The following is a 17,122-nucleotide window of genomic DNA, read 5'->3' on the forward strand; positions in this document are numbered from 1 at the left end:
TTTCTTTTTGTTTCATCTGTGAAGTCATAATTGTTTACTTGTGATACCATAATCTAGTGTCATAGATGACTGCAAGATCAAAGGTACATTATTATGATGACTTCATTGCATGGAGAAAAATTGGAAGGGGTAGAATACAAAGGGGAAGGCTTTAATTTCAGCTTATGTTGCTTTAGCAATCAGTACGATCCCAAATCACATTAAATACACCAACACAGTAAATTGCTTTTTTTAAAGTTTCAATCTTAGCTTGGAGTGGTTTATAAGAAAGAAAGTTCTACTTAGAGAGAGCTAACAAATAAAAGAACTTTAGACACACACCAGTCCTTGTGGTCTTTGTTTTCGGTATTTTTTTTTTAGGTGGGGATGTGTGTTTAGTGATGCCACTTCAATATACTTAAAGGCAGGATAATGTCCTGAGCCATTTCCATTTGAAAGAATCCCTTTCAAAAATGAACCATTCTGACAGAGGGTGTGAGGAGATGCAGTATTTAATTCTCATTATGCTCTGAGAAGCCAAACTCAGGTTTCCTTGGTTGGTATGTGAGTTTGTCAGCCGAGATTTTCTCAGGAAGTGATTGTATAAAAGTTAGAGCTACATTAGAAATCTGTATTTAATTCACTTGTTTTTAAAGTAATTAATTTCTTGCCTTCTTGATCAGAAAATCTTTTTCAGAATTACCTGACAGACTTTTAAACATTTAATACATGAATGCAAATTAAGTGCCCCTCAATTAGCCATTTATAAAGCTTACAAGCTTCAAGTGACTAAACAGATTCAAAAATTCTTTAAAGTAGGCTTGTAACATATTCTGGGGGAGGAAATCAGAGGTTTTAATGTTGTTATTGACAGCTGAGAGTACTGGTAAGACTTCAAGGCCCTAGAGAAGAGCATCCATCATTTGCTTGTAAGGCAACAGAGGCACCCTGACCTTGTACCACCCACACATCTCTTCTCTGGTTGAACTGTTAGCTGTAACCTGTGTATTACAGGACTAACCATCAAATTACAGTTATCTATTAAGGTTGGCTGTGTGATGTTTTTTGTTTTTTCCTTTTATTTTTAGTTTGGGGTTTATTTTTTAAGCTCTCCCCTTTCTAGAAGCAGACACAATTTTGCTCTAAATATAGAGGAAACATTTTGCTTAACCACTGAAACACTGAGCAAGATTTTAGTTCAGGAATCATTTTGCTTAACCACTGAAACACTGAGCAAGATTTTAGTTCAGGGTAGGATGAGAAGGATGCATTACACAAATGCCTTGGGAATTATTTCAAGGCATTAATTTAGCTCTGATAGCCTCTATGTAGCCTGCTGGCACTCTCCCCAGCCTAGGGCTGCATGCTGGAACTTGCTTCCCTCTGCTGAGAAGCTGAAGTGCACTCCAAGGGCTGTATTTTCCATAGAGATGATTGGTTTATGTAGAGATGGGAAAGGAAGGTGAGGTGTTTTGGGAATCCACATGTTCTACATCAGATGTAACAATCTACATGTAAATTTCAACCTCACCACAGAGTCTAGGTTCCTTGAAAACAGTTTCATACAGTATAATCTGAAGGACTTTATCAGCTGAAGCGGATGTTTTGAAGGAAGACATTCCTTTTACTGACCACAAAAGGACCCAAGAGGTTCCTAAATCCTATGTAAGTCAGAAGCATGTGACTGCTCCTAGAGTTCAAACTTTGCTGCTGCCACTGCTTATTGCCTCTTCAAAAGGTTTTAGCCAGTGAATTCATTTGAGGATGTGAACAGCTCCTCATGCCTTAGCTCCACCTCCACCCTGATGTGAGACATGAATAAGCCAACACAGAGTTTCTTCTTCTTGCAGTGTTCAGGACTGTGACGGAGCTCTCTCTGGTGGCTTTAAACCCATAAAACTGCTTGCTTGTCAGTCCATGTCAGTTTCACTGTCACCCACTGGAGAGCACTTTGCACAACATCTTCACTGGTGACACGAGATCTGTGAAATCTGCCCTCTGAGCCCTGGTAGAGACTATTATTGCCTCTATTTTCTAAACATCTTCATCTTATCCAAGTTTCTGTTGAGTTATCTAAGCTAAAACACTAATAAGATATCGAAAACCTAGAATCTTGCCAGACCCCAACGAACTTGTCTGCTTTGATTATTATACTCTTTCTTCCATGTACAAACCAAACAGTTCAAGAGTCAGATTCTTCTTTTTCTACAGCACAAAAGAACTCCAGTCTTGGTTGCTCTTGGGGCTGCCAGTCTTGCTAGTCATGTGAACAGTTATTTTGTTTTTATTTTGTCATTTTATTTTTTTTAAACAAGGTGAATTGGTTCCCTAATTTTTGTAGTAATGGTTTCATTTATACCTACTGTCTGGATCTACTTACATCCATTTACACAGCACTTCATAGGCAAATTTATGCTTTGCTTTGCAGCCCAATACATACTATATTTGGAATATAGTAGTTTTTATTTCTTCTCCTCTGCAGTCAAAAGACACAGAGAGAGAAGTTTGGCTGGATAAACACTAGTATTAAACAGTAAGCCTCTAGCACCAATTTGCTCTGTTTGTCCAAATTTATTACAGTCCTTCACCAAGAACTGCAACCCCCTGCAGATTCCCTGGTCATTCCTGGTAGTAAGTCACGGGGCATATCGATTCCAGCTAGGCTTGATGGACATTAAAGCTACAGAAGCACTTGTGTAATATCTATATTAGTGGGAACTAGCGAGGAACTGAGGCCATCTGAGGCCATAGAACAGTCCATGTCCATACTATTAAGCTTTCTCAACCTCAAAAAAATCACGTCTACATATAAACTCACAATTGGGAATTGTTCTTGGCCTGGGCTAACAACGAAACAGAGCTACAAAATTGTCTGAGAGAATGTTATTTGGCCAGTGCCAAAAGCATGCCAAGGACAGTTCAAAGAATTCGGCTCAGAGATAAGTACCTCCCATTGCCTCAGTATGTTATTTGCCATTCGAGAATTTTCTGAAATAGGCAAAGTCTGACTATAATGTGTGTGCAGTTTGCCACATTTTGCCTTTCTTTCCCTGCTCCCTCTGTCTTTTCTCCTTTGGACACAACCACCAAACTGTGCAGATGGCTCACTGGAGACAACACTCCACTATGTTAGATGTGCACTCCACAAGCTGTGGTATGTGGTTCAAAGCAAAGTGCTGGACACCCAAACCTTTGGGAAATTAAGGGACCAAATATTTTGTGTTAAATATTGGTTTTATTCCTTCCATGTTCAACCATGCCTTCATTTATTTAGAGACAGAGATACTTATAGCTCCCTTCTAATGGACTATTTCTGTCTCCTCTGCTTTCATCACTCTTATGAAAACCACAAATAAATGTCTAATTATTACCTGATGGTTTAGAACAATATAAATACTTATCCCTGGAAAATTATCTGAGGAAACATTACTGGCCTTAGCTGTTAGGAGCAAAAGCCAATGTTGTTTTCATTTGGTAGCAGCTTTACTATGTTACAAGACCAGGCACAGGTAGTGCATTGTTTTATGTATTTTGTAAGTAGTGATACAGAAACTTGATTTGGTTACATTTTCTTTAATTTTGTTTTCTTCCTCCAAACTTTCTTGGCTACCTTTAAGGATCAAAAGTAAATGAATATAACTTCCCTGACTAGGTTATACTAATTTGTACAGTTAAGGGTACTATTACTTATAATGTAGTACATAATATTTATATATAAAAACAGATAGTAAAAACTTTCCATTAGGTACTAGTTGTGATCTCCATCTTGCCCATTACATCTTGGTTTATGCCATGAGAAGGAGCTCCTGTGGCATTTGGGGAGAATATCTACTGGTTCTTCCTTCTGTGGTAGGAAGATTGATGGAGGACACAGACCTGGAGTGTTGCATGTGAAGAGTTTAGAGGAGGTATATTCTGTTTTACATGAAAAAAAAAAGCTAACATTTTGCTGTTCTATATATCTGAAACATCTCTGAAGTAATTTTACCAAAAGAATAATACAGCGTACCTTGTAACATCCTTGAAGGGATGTTCTATTATACCCTAAACCATCAAGTTAATTGCTGAAGTAGGACTATATTTGACATCAAAAGGTTAAATTTAATGAGAGCAACCAGAGGGAAATTTCATTAATTTTGGGAAGACAAAATTGACATATTTGTTCAGATTAGCTGTGTTGTTCCTAATTCCTGTAAGTTTTCTGCTTTTATAGAAAATAAAATTTTCTCAAATGCTTATGGAGGTAAAGAAAGTGATAGACCTCACTACCAGAGGAATGAGAGTTTTTTCCAAGTTTTGGTTCTTTTTCATATCTTAAGATTTCAGATGTTTATAGCACATGCTGCTTTGATGGAACAAAAACAGAGGTAGCATGAGATAAACAGACATTCTGGATGATCATCTCAAACAGATTTTTAGGGTGAAAAAGTAGCTTGGTGAAAATTCTGTCCATTTCATTTGAAAAAGGCAAAAGTCAGCCTTGAAAGACAAAAGGAATGGGGGAATGGCAATTAGTGAGATTTTGACATGAAAAAGGGTTAAGCGTTCTGGTTTATAACAGTCTCCCTAAATACTGCAGTCATCGTTTGCCAAACTGAGTTCCATCCTGAGAAACCAAATTCATGGTGACAGCTTTAGAGCTTTTAGTTCTGTGAAAAACAGCTTTGAAAAAGAAGCAAAATAAAATGGAGGTAAAAAAGATGGTATATGTATGTCTTCCTCTCTGATATGTCATATACACACCGGGTACCTTTAACCTGTCATTCCAAATATTAATTTGATCCCATTCTAGTCTCTGGGAAAGTAGGTTTTTGTTTTTGTTTTTTTTTAATATATTTGGCATGATGTGAGAATTTCTTCAAATTTTAATTATGTTGAGGAAAAATCTGTCTGCTGAGAATTAATGAAAGAACACATTCACTGAATGAGACAGAATCTGAACATCCTTAATAGGAATCCTCATCTTAGCTGTCAGATTCTGAATGTTCAGTTGACTAGCACTACAGAAGACACTTTGCTCATACAGATAACCTTTTTGGTAGCCAACCATGCAACCTTTATGTGGGAATGACAAATGAACACATACAAATAATCTCTTCTCTTATAGAAACAAGTAGTTACCCATGCAAATTCAAATGCTTCTTTGGATGTGGGCAAATCTTTGGTTTCCTACTTTATCTTCCATAAACATTTGGAAGATCAACCAAATATATAACCTTCAAACCTCTATGTTCTTTATAAATGTAATATCAAGCATAATGACAAAGTATTCATCATTTGTATGTCTTCTGCAAACCAAATAGCACATGCAGAGTTATTTCTCTTAGATATCTGGCAAGGCATATGACTGTTAGAAATTTTGACTTGGTTAAAACAAAATTTAGCTCATGTTAAAGCATTAAAGAAATGCTGATGAGGTCAAAGCAAATTCTCTGATAAAGCTGTAAAATCACCCCAACACAAAAACATGTCTGAATCCTGCTATTAGGCTCTCATGCAGTCTGTTTCTCTGCAGCGAGCAAGTAGCTGTAACCCTTCAGTGCTGCAACTGAGTTTAGCAGAGGCATTTGAGAACAAAAATGACACGCACAAAATACACGATTTACTAGATAGATGATGGAATTTCAGTTCTACATAACTTTTTCTATACCACCACAGAAAGTGTTCTGTGGGTTTGTTAGCTGTCCACAAAGAAAGATTTCCATTGTTAATTTTTAGGTATAATTTGGGCAAGTGATGTGGTAAAACAGTTCTGTAAATCAAGTTCTGGATATAATGCATATATGTATATTTCACTTCCTTCTGTAGGTTTCACCCATAGTAGGCTTTGTCTGTGTGTCAGAGGTAGATGGAAGAAAAGTATGTTGTGTGAAATTTTCTGACCACAGTGTTTAGTTGTATATTTGGCTATTAAAGCCTGTTTCTATCTGAAATGTTTTCCTTAGGAAGCCAGGACTGAAAGGGTTATGGTTTGTTACTGCAACAGTTATCAGCAGACAGCCATCTAACCTTTGGTACTTACAGGTATTTTATGGCTCTTGATCATATTATCAAATTCTTCATTAATTTTTTTGTATTTTTCTTCAGTGCGTGGGGTGAGAGTGTAAGAGGAGTCAGGATCAGGGCTTTCACAACCTTTGTTTTCTTTCTTGTTCAATGCCTGCCAGATTCAGAGAAATATCAGAAAGTAAAAAAAATGAAAGGAAGCTCAGAGTACTTACACATAATCTTTGCCTGCTGATCATTAGATCAATATCTTCATTAATTTTTCTGTATTTGTCCTCAGACTCAGGGCTGTGACCTACTGAATCGTCTGCATCGGGGTCTGGACTGTCACAGCCATTAAGTCCTTTCTTTCTCAATGTCTGAAATACATAATTTAGGAAGTTCAATCCTTGACGCAGGCTGCAAGAAAGACTCAGTAGTGTTAGAGAAACACAAACTGCTTGTCAGAGGAAGGTTTTACATTGCTTTGTATTGCTTTAAGGAAAGAAACTGACTAGTAATCCACCACACTGATGCTGCAGGTCTCCAGTTATGAGTGGCAATTGAGAACCATACAGACTTTTTTCTTCTGAAGTTGGAAGGGGTTAAGCTATACACCCAGAATGCAATTTAACATGAAACAAACTTAACATATTTATCCATTTAAAGTGAATAAACATTAAAAGCAAAGGACATATAGTGCTTGCAGTGTAATACACTGGTGTTTTCTTTTTCTTTAAAGAAAAATACAGAAGGGAGAAAAGAAAAAAAAACTCACGAAAAACAAACTAAAAAACTCAACCTGAAAGAAATCTAGAAATTTCTTCACAGAAATTGAATTCAAGGGATGACATTAGCAATGCCATTCCTAAGTGTGTGTGTTTGACAGTACAAGAGTGATGACAGAGGTGATAATATGGCTGCAACATACCAATTAAGAGCTTCTAGACACAGTGTTTACTTTTTATTGACTCATTTACAGTCCTACAAATGCACAGGGCTGAAGCTTACTGTATAAGATAAATCACTGCTAAATCAGGCGCTCACTGAAAAGTCAAATTAGAATAATTTCCGGTTCAGCAGCTCAAATTATTATCACAACCATGATTATCATCACCAAGATAAATAACAGAGATAAAAAAGCTTAAAACCAGAATGAAGTCAGTAGCTAAGAGTTCAGAATGGTTGCACGGCTTTAAACAGGTTTTAAGTGATCTACCTTGACAGATTACCAATGAACATTCACAGGCTATATTAAGGTAAAAGAATATGAGAAGAGAGTGTGGACTCCCCATGTACAAGCAATAGTACATAAAGCAAATATTTTCAAAATTTCTCAAACTTAGCTTTAATAATGTCTCACTCAAAAACTCCTCAAAGTCTATTTGGCTGTCTACAAACTTTGCTAGTCAGCTTGTAGTACATTCTGAGTTGAAAACTGGCTAGGAAAGCTCAGTTTCAACAACAAGATCACATAATGCATAATGTGTATTACTAGGTGGCCATGCTTGTGCTGTCTCTTAGTGTGGGGCACTCTATCTGCTCTGTTTTTGCCTTCTCGGAATACTTGCTTCCCATCTGAGCTTTTTGTTCCTTTGGATAGAGTACATTTCCTAATTATTCTCTTTATGGCAATGTCCAGTTTACTACTATTAATGCTCTCAATTACTTTAATGTCATACGTTGTTTCCATAATATAATAATTATTTATTAAAACCCCCTGAATCTGATATTTTCATCAACTAGCAAAGTGATGGTAGTCACTAAGAGATCTGACCCTTCCAGTCTCACACTGTAGAATTCTGGAACAGATTTAGGTATTTGTGCAAGGCTGGCTAAATGTAGATTTTTCTTTTCAAACTTCCTATCTGTAGAGCCTTGAAGTCTAATCCCACTTCTGCCACATCAACAAAATTATAAATCCATTGGAATAAAACCTTAAGATGCTAAAACAACCCAAATGATTCTCTACACCTATTTTCTGTTCCCTCTTATCTCTCTTTTGTCTTTTAAATGTTAAATGTTTTGTTAGCAGAACAGACATAATCATGTACAATTTCTACTGCTACTAGCTTGAAACAAGTCAATTAGAGAGAGGGTTGTGCAATCAGCTGTTAATAGATTTAATAGACACCAGGCAGACAAGAATAAATATTTTCACTAGAAAAGCCAAAGACCAAATTTAGTAAATACATTTTTGTATTCTACTAAAAATTAACTTTAGCCCTAAAGAGTAGATGCAAACCCTTCCCTTGCAAAACCCATCAATCTAGTGTGTTTGGCTGGTACCTTGGCTGATGTAGCAAATCAAGATCTGAAATGCAGTGCAATTGTACCCTGTGCACCATACCTCAAATCCAAACCAAACCAAAATCCCAACTCCCAACCAACCAACAAGAAAATGACACAAACACAGATCCCACACAAGAACACAAACATGTTTGAATGAGCTGCAGTAAGGTTAGACAGCAGAAATTTCCATGTGTGTTGGAGTCAGAAGCACAGCTCCTAGCTTCGAGAGTGATGGAACTAATGCCTGGTTCCCTGTGAATTGCATTTTAAGATGAAATGCAATATGCAGAGATCTCCTCTGGCAGTGTCTCCAGGGACATCTCTTGCCCACTGCCCATCCCTCTTCTGATCCTTTGCTGCTTCTGTCTGTAAAGACTCATACTGCAATGCTGCCTGCAGCTGGGAGTCTTTCTGGAATTAATTTCTGATTTTTTTTTTTTCACAAGCACAGAAAAGTTTTGTGAAATTTGTTGGAATTTCATTATCTTTCAGACCAGTCACTATGCATTAGATTTGCTTGGCATTGAAAAAAAGGTAATAAAGGAACAGACAGAAGAACAGATTGATAGACTACACACAGGAACACACACCCTCATCGCAGTCCTGTTCTGGAGAGGAGAGGAGGCTGGAAGTGGCATATATATCCTCTGCACTAAGGTACTGAGTGGCATTCAGAACAGGAAATAATGATCCTGAATATCTTAGCATTATCTCCGGCTTATTAACATGCAGGCTACAGTTCTCCCTATTTTATTACCTTGTTTTTCATTTTATTACCTTGTTTCTTATTTTATTCTCCTCCACATTGCTAGTTACCACATTAAACCTCTCATTTTTTCCTTCATTTTTTTCCCATGATTGCTGTGCATCAACATATGGGAAGTTGGTACAGCACAGCTAAAAATTGCACTGACCAATATAAAACTGATCTATCCTTATTCACAAGCTCTCTGGACGTCATGTCAATTTTCCCTCTTCTCTATTCTCTGTCACATCTTGAAAGGAAAGGCTGCTTCTGGAGTCCTTGACCCAGTCTTGCAGGGATTAAGAAACCATTTTTTTGTGATGTTAAGCTATCAACCTCTTGCAAACCCTGGAATATCACATCCTCCTGGAGATCAGCTAGTTTCAAAAGATGTGATGACTATTCAGGGATTTTTAAGAGGACAAAATTACACAACTGTATAGTGCATTGCATTATAGAGAACCTCAATTCAGATTTCAGTCATTTTTAAAGAAAATAAGCCATTTTTCTACCACAGAAGCTCTACTTCTTCCAAGCAATTAAGCAAGTAATTATATTGGACTCCAATAACTTAAAACCAGCCAAGACATTTGAAAAACAAAATGGTTAAAGGAAAACAACCTTTGGCTGAAATCTCATGTGCCAGCAATTTAAGCTAGATCCTACTCTGTGAATCGCAGAGAAGTGCTGACTTAGTGACACACTGGCTGCTGTAAAATGAAGTATAAGCAACTATTTACATACATTTCATGCAAAATTTATCATCACTACAGAAACACAAAAGAAAATATGTCACTATCAGAGAGGTCTGATTATATCAAGGCAATGGAAATCATCACAATTTTAAGTCTTTTGAGGAGAAAAAGTCTTTCATTTTCCTAATCTAATCTCTATTTCTACAGTTTTATCCTCTTCTTTTTCTTAGCATTCCTTTAACAGAATGAATGGAGAAGGTTAGAAATTATTTTCTTCCTTTTTCATTTTACATTTAGTTTGCTCATCTTTCTTCTTAATAGGTTCATCTGCTGTGGAACTGCTCCTCACAGCACTCCAGGGCTTGGAAATGCTGACAGTATAGCTGCCAAATTAAAAAGACCCGGTCAGTTGATGAGGTTCCTGAAAGGTTCAGACCCACCCACTCTGCTCCATTTTAATATCCTCTGCAACAAAGGCCTAACTATTGTAAGGTTAATCACTATCTTCATTTGTGTAATTAACAGTGTGATCTCACTGGGTGTTCAACTGTAATCAAAATTTACAGTATGGAAAAATTCAGAATTACAGGTCTATTTCTACAAATTCCCATATCTGTTAGTTGCCTAGAAGCCACCACAATAATCTCTGACTGACAGACCCACTAGTGACCATAACAATCCATGGGGCTGGAGTCTGGTAAATTATATTCCACTGTCAGAAGACAAAATCCTCAAATGCTCTCAATTTTCACTATCACTTTCTTTCCTGTATCTGGATGGAATAAGTCTTTTAGCCACAAATGAAAAATAGTTTAGTCTCTTTTTTTTTTCCCCTCCTCACTGGAGCCATATATCTACATGTCAAGGCAGACAATAGCCAATTACAAGGTAATGAAATACTATTGTATTCAATGGCTTTATTAGTTATAGTCATTCTGTGATTCCAAAGAACCTAGCCAAACTTATGGAGGTCCTCCAAAAGAGCAGGAAATATTTAGATCATGGACACGATTCATTTAAGCATCAGTTTGCTCTCTGTGCAACAGAGATATTAAAGTTGGAAAGTGTTGAGTGAAGACAGCTTGCTTTCTCTTCTCAGTTATATAAGGATGAAATTTTATGATGAAATTCCACAATACAATGTATGGTGCAATCAAATAATGAAAGGTTCCACTGAAATGAAAAACACAGAGGAAGAGATAGGTTGCTATGGGAACAACCCATCTGAATTCCCTGACTTATGTGTAACTAAAATCTCAAATTTTATGTTTCATTAATGTTGAATTCTTAAATTTTACATTTAATAATGAACATAAATTAGTAAGTATCCTTGTACTACTAAACTTTAATTGTGTGTTTAGGAGAATTAGATAAAACATTATTACATTTATGTTATCTTACAAACTCCCCACACACAAAAAAGTGCATACCAGTAACACAAGAAAATTGAACATTTTTTACCTCTTTTATACAAATCATAAAATGCTCTTGTGGTGTGTACTCTTTTTGAAACAAGCTACAGGGCTTAAATAAAGCTGAACTTCTATAGCCACATGCTAATCTTTTTATTACTACTTTATTTTCACCAAAGTTTCAAAGAAAAAAAAATTTCCATTGTCTGGTCCTGTATGTCTATCTTCTTCAAATGAATACACATAAGTGTGCTCTTGTGCTCTTCACAATACACCAAACCCTCTGCCGGGATTTGCCTCTCATGTTTGCATGTCAAGTGATTATTCTCTTCTACTTCAAGTAGCTTCTCTAATCACACCTCTTGTGAAACCAAGCAGGACCAACACCCTTTTCCAGTAACATCTGCTTCTCTCTGCTTATGAAGGATCAACCAGTACATGAACAATATTTGTACATGTGTTCCGCAAGATCACCAGGGCATGAGATTCCTACCTGATTACAGAGTTCATTCTACCCTCCTCCACTCACGCTCTTGAGTGTAAAGGCATCTCTACAGTATTTTGTAATGTCAATATATAACCAAACAAAACCCATATTTTTTCCAAAGGGCACTGGGATAGTGGGATTTTTGCTTCTTTGTTCCCTGTAGCTATGCAGTGCACCAGATGCAGCCTCAGAGTTCTCAGTAGGTGCTGTCTGTGCCATCTTTGCAGCCTGTAGCACACTGGTTAGCATCACCACATCTCCTGCTGCCTCACCTCATGCACCTCCTGCATCTGTGTGGGAGATCACACCTGTCTGGCTGTCTGGTTGCTGTGCCTCAGTCACCCCTCTGGAGAGATGGTTAGGCCGGAGATGGGAAGATGGAAGAGATTTGTTTCCTCTCTAAAAGTGATCAAGCACAATCTCTTTCTTCAATATTCAATCTTATCAACTTGCCAGTGCTTTTCTGTTTAGTATTGACTTCAATTATAGGGGGCAACTTTGGCTTTTCAAGTATAAATAGAAGAAGCATATGTCAGATTCAGAGATCTCACAGCAGCTAAACTAACCATATATCTTTCAGGATTTTCTATAAAAGAAACAAAAGCAAATCAAATGAGGATTCCAGTACTAAATATTTATATTAAAATTTCTATTAGGGTAAGCAACTAAACATACACCTTTCTATGTTCACAGTTATTTCATGGGGCACACAAAAGACTTCTGTCCCTCACTGCAATTACAAACTGTTTTTAAAAGAAGAATTTAGGTCAGAATAATTTCTGAAGTTCTAAATTAAGGATATTTCCTCATCCTTCAGGCTTATTCCCATCCATCATCATGGTGCAGAAGGTCTGAAAACCCCACAAATGCCCCTGGGCAGGTGACGTAGGATTCCTACGCCAACCCTCAATGGAGGGGATTGTGTTTCCTTAGCCTTGACAGAGTAGACAGGCAGCAGCACTCACCAAGACCAGCCGCCTAGGAATCCACGGGGGGAGTGAAGCATCAAGTGACCGGTGATGCTGGCTGGCACAACACGGCTGCAGCCAGCGGGGAGCAGGTCCCTAGCAATGTCACACATCTCTGCCATCTGCACCTGTCCCGGCCGGCACCTGCTGCCCCGATGGCCATAGATGGCTGTCCCCACGGCCGCGGTGCTGATTGGGGACGCTCTGCTCCTAGCCCTTTGGCGTTTTTTTAATGTGTGTTTCTCTTCACCCATGGTGTTGTTGTGCTTCCTGACTCTCATGTGGTCTCAGCCTACAGGAACGCAGCACTTGCGGTTTGCATATATATACACATAAATACATGTATATTTATCTACACATATATTTTTATATACGCATGCACACCCTTTACTAGATCACTTCTCAGCACCAGCCTCATCTTCTCAGCACTCACATCTCATTGCAGTCTTCACACATTCATGACCAGACATCATTTGTTATGATGCAGTATAATAGTCGCTTAATATTTCTGGTGTGTTGAATTAGCGGAGTTAAAGAAAGGGATGTGCTTTTCCAGACAAGACTGGCATTTCCTAAATAATGAATTCGCATGAATGAGATTAATTGGAGGTGTTAAGATTAGTGACATAAACTCAAAGCTGACCTAGTTGTGATTACAGCTCATGATCAAGTCCCCACTACAGATATGAGATTTTAAAAAAAACCAAACACAGTTCCTCTTAATTGTTAGTAAAAATTTACTGCAAATGCATCCTTTACACTCAAAGACTGTATTAAAATAAAACTTCTGTGCAGCTGTTTTTTAAACTTCCATTTGAAAAGAGTTAAATTCTGCTCTCTTTTGTTAAAAAAAACCCCAACCTGACAACATTCCAGAGACTGGCTATCAGTGCTTCATGTACAAAATTAGCAGATTATTTTCTTAGATCAGAGATATTCTCAGGATATTTGTGTTTTAGGAATGTCTTTTGAGCACCCTAATGGTTCTACCTCCTTACTGTTCTTTCAAAGGCCTGCCACAGGCATTGCTTTTGATTTACAGAAGCACAGAAGATGTAGGTAAAGGCCAAAACCTTCAGGTTGCTCACCAGTTTTTCTCTCCAGTCTTTCTGCATGCTGCCCTCCCATGAGTGTGTGCCTTCTGCAGAGTGAAGGTTAGCACCGCAGTCTTGTGGCAAATAGCTCATTTTCCGTCTCCTATCTTGGAAGTAATATTTACAGAAAATAGAATCCTTCTATTTCTCAAAGCTCAGTGTTAGTGGAACAACTGCATGAAGACAAAGCTCCTATATTCTGGCAGATTTCACTAGTTCAATGTCAGGAGCACAACTAGTCTGCAACCAGACCTGGACAGCCAAAGGCTGCAAAGATGACCGAAAGCCAGAATAATTGCGTCCCTGACTTCCCTTTTGCTCCTTGGCCACAGCATAATATCAGTCTATTATATCACTGACTTATTTTTCAAAACCATTGAAGTGTATGAAGTCTTCAAATGACCAGGTTTGCTTTAAGCTTTTTTGAGCATCTTAAAAGAGAAGAAGATATTGATGAGACATAGTGTATTTCAATTGTACTAGATTTTGCTGTCAGACATAAAAGAGTATGAATGGAAAAATAAACTTTACAGTAGTTCAGTCAACTTATTTCAACTTCTTTATGGAATATGAGGCCCTTAAAAATAAACTCTGTAATCATCAACATGTTGTTATTTCCCTCTTTCTTTTTATGTTCATCTATCTATAATCCTTCTCTGGCTCCAGCACTTCCAGATGAAGCACCACCCTCAACATTTTCATTTGTGTCTAATTTAGTCAGACATATACAGAAATACAAGGCTGAAGTCAGATCTCATTTACAGTAGTGTAAATCTGTAGCTGGATTTGGAAGAGCTGTATAGATACCAGTCAAGTTATTCTAGATGTACAGTGGTGTTACCAAGCCTGTTACATCAGTGTTACTATCTCTTGAAATATATAGTATTTGAAATATGTAGGGCTTAATATAAATGACTACAGAAACAATTAACTATTTCAAAGGCAGCTGGTGTTTTTCCATGATATAAATGGAAGCTTTTAATACTAAATGCCATATTCAAAATACTTGAGAGATGCGAAACAGAGAACTTGAGAATTGTGAAACCCAGAACTTGACAATTGTGACATACAAAACAACACATATATTTTACAGATTCTTGGGTCACAAAAATCTATTATAAGAATGACTGCTGATGTCAATTATTCTTTGCATATATTTTGAGCATTATTTGTGTTCTAAAAGATCCCAAAGAGATTCTGAAATTATATACTTAGGGATTCCTTCAGGGATCATTAAAATGCAACCATACTGGGAAGAATATATCACTAATCTGTGTAGCTATGCTAGCCAGTGAAATTTTCAGATGCGAAAATGACAGGTACCTCAGACAAATAAAATTGTAACATACGATATAAGTTACTTGGGATGGAATTTTTCCTAGACCATGAGGCAAACACCCTCACTCTCAACCATGGGGCCAGGGAATCTCTGATGACCACAACAGTTTGGTTTTCTTTTTCATTTGAAACAGCGGACCTCTAGCAGCACTGAACTCTGCAGTACTGACTCAGCAGTGAAAATGCCACCCACTGAGAGAACACCACTTCCTTCAGCACCTGCGTTTTCTTCAGAGGTCTCCCATAAAAACCTTGAATGTTCTGAACAGCTTGTTTTCCCTCTCAGAATTTGAACATTTGTTCTACAGCAGATCAAATGACATGGTATTTAAAAAAGGTGCCAGCATGACAATGAGTAAATATTGCTGAATAGCAGCTCCTTTTAAAGGAAAAAGAACATTTCCTTTTATTTTTATAGCACCATAATTGTTTATCCAATGGTAAAACTGCTGAAACCAATATATTTTTCAAAAATCGTGAATTACAATAGAGGTTACATCTTTGAAACTCTAGCTTTCTGTTTCATTGCAGCACAGAGGCCTTAAATTACACAAAGCAGTAACCATCAACTGACTGTTCTGCTGATAGAGTCAAGTTGTCACCAAAGAGAAAGAGAAGGAATTTTCTTCACTAACTTCTGAGTAAGCAAGCACTAATTGAGAATCTAAATTGGCTCATGATTTAACTATGAAACAGGTAATTCAAACAATGCAGAGCTTCATATTTGATTTAAGATGGCTTTTTTTCTTGTATGCATAAATTTTATTCTATACCAGAAAGATTTGTACAAATTATATCTATCTTTATACAGCCACTAGAATCTCTAGACTATGATATGCATTCATCAGCCTATCAAAGTGTCATCTGTTAGGAACAAAGAACTGTGGTTTTTTCCCATAGAAAATCCCACAAGAGTGGTAAGATGCAGACAGAAACTGCGAGATGAATCTTGCAGATGAATTAACCAATCATTAGCCAAAAGGGAGTGAGAAAGTACAGTCAGGAGTTGTATGAAGAAGCTGGATGAAACCCCACAACTGGATGATTATCCTTGAAAGCTGATCCTTCAAACAGCTGTTTTCCTGAACCATAACTTCCTTAAAAGTCATACTAGTCCCATCACTTTGCCCTTCCCTTGAGAGGAGTAAGTGCGTCTCTCAAATGGAAAGAATAAGAAATGACTGAATTAGCAAAAAGTTGTCAGATTTTGAAAAGGTTATTTTATAATTTAGGAAGTTTTGAAGTCAAAGGAATTCTCAACCTCCATTACTAAAAACTGTTCCATCATGGAGGCAAAACCCCCTTTACATAAGATAAAGGGTTAAGTTGGTACTGCACCCAAAGAAGATGCAGTTTAATTTCCACTTCTCTAACTGGCTTCCTATACGGACTTTGCTAATTCACTTTTCTATAGCTCTCCTTCTATAAAAAGCTAAATGATAGCAACTACCAGTGTGATTAGGGTGCAATAAGAAAGAAGGACCCAAGCAAGTGGCAATGTACTTAATCAGGAGTCTAGATTTGATATAGACAGACCATCACATACACCTGCAAAACCAGGCTTTATATGCTGCCCTCTGCAGTGTTGTTGAATAGAAGCTAAGTTAAATTAACAACATAATGGTCAGTTTTGGTGCTCTGCTTGGGAAAGAAGAAAACCTTAGAAAAATAGCAGCTTCTAGTTCTTATCACTGTTTGAGAAAACAGAACTAGAAGAGGTAGACTCAAGGTCCAGTTTACAGAGATATTAGAAAAATCATGGCTGAGAAGGTAAACAGAAAGGGAAAGAAAAATATTAACTCAGAAATTAAATGCCTTGTTTGAAAATTTCAGCTGATTCCAGAAGCAGCTAAAACACTCTGATTATAATGGGTTTTCTCTGTGAAACTGGATTTCTTTTTTTGGACAAAATTATAGGTTTGTAAGATGAATTGGTATATTGGCCTGCCAAAGTCTTATGTTCTAAAATCTTAAAATTCTTAATCGTATGGTATTTACACACAGAGAATTCTGTGAGCTACAAAAGATGCTTCCACTTGGATCCTCTAACTCCGCAGGAGAGCTGGACAAATGGAACAAGATTTCAGCCTATTTGATTTTTCTAAGACTTAGTAGAGATAGGCATAA

General features: G+C 37.3%; 1 protein-coding gene across 8 annotated transcripts in view; it reads right to left on the reverse strand.

The window, feature by feature from the left end:
• MEF2C (myocyte enhancer factor 2C) overlaps window positions 1-17,122 on the reverse strand; it is a 120,044-nt gene that overhangs the window by 32,089 nt on the left and 70,833 nt on the right. For 5 of the 8 annotated variants that reach the window (XM_071581497.1, XM_071581496.1, XM_071581498.1 and 2 more), the window contains exon 4: window positions 6,201-6,344. In XM_071581497.1, coding sequence (XP_071437598.1) covers window positions 6,201-6,344 — 144 coding nt within the window. Of the gene's footprint in view, window positions 1-6,001; window positions 6,140-6,200; window positions 6,345-17,122 lie in introns of all 8 variants that reach the window. The other 3 variants (XM_071581502.1, XM_071581499.1, XM_071581503.1) reach the window with 2 other exon arrangements.

The sequence above is a fragment of the Pithys albifrons genome, chromosome Z (genome assembly GCF_047495875.1).
Source record: "Pithys albifrons albifrons isolate INPA30051 chromosome Z, PitAlb_v1, whole genome shotgun sequence".
Lineage (NCBI taxonomy): Eukaryota > Metazoa > Chordata > Aves > Passeriformes > Thamnophilidae > Pithys > Pithys albifrons.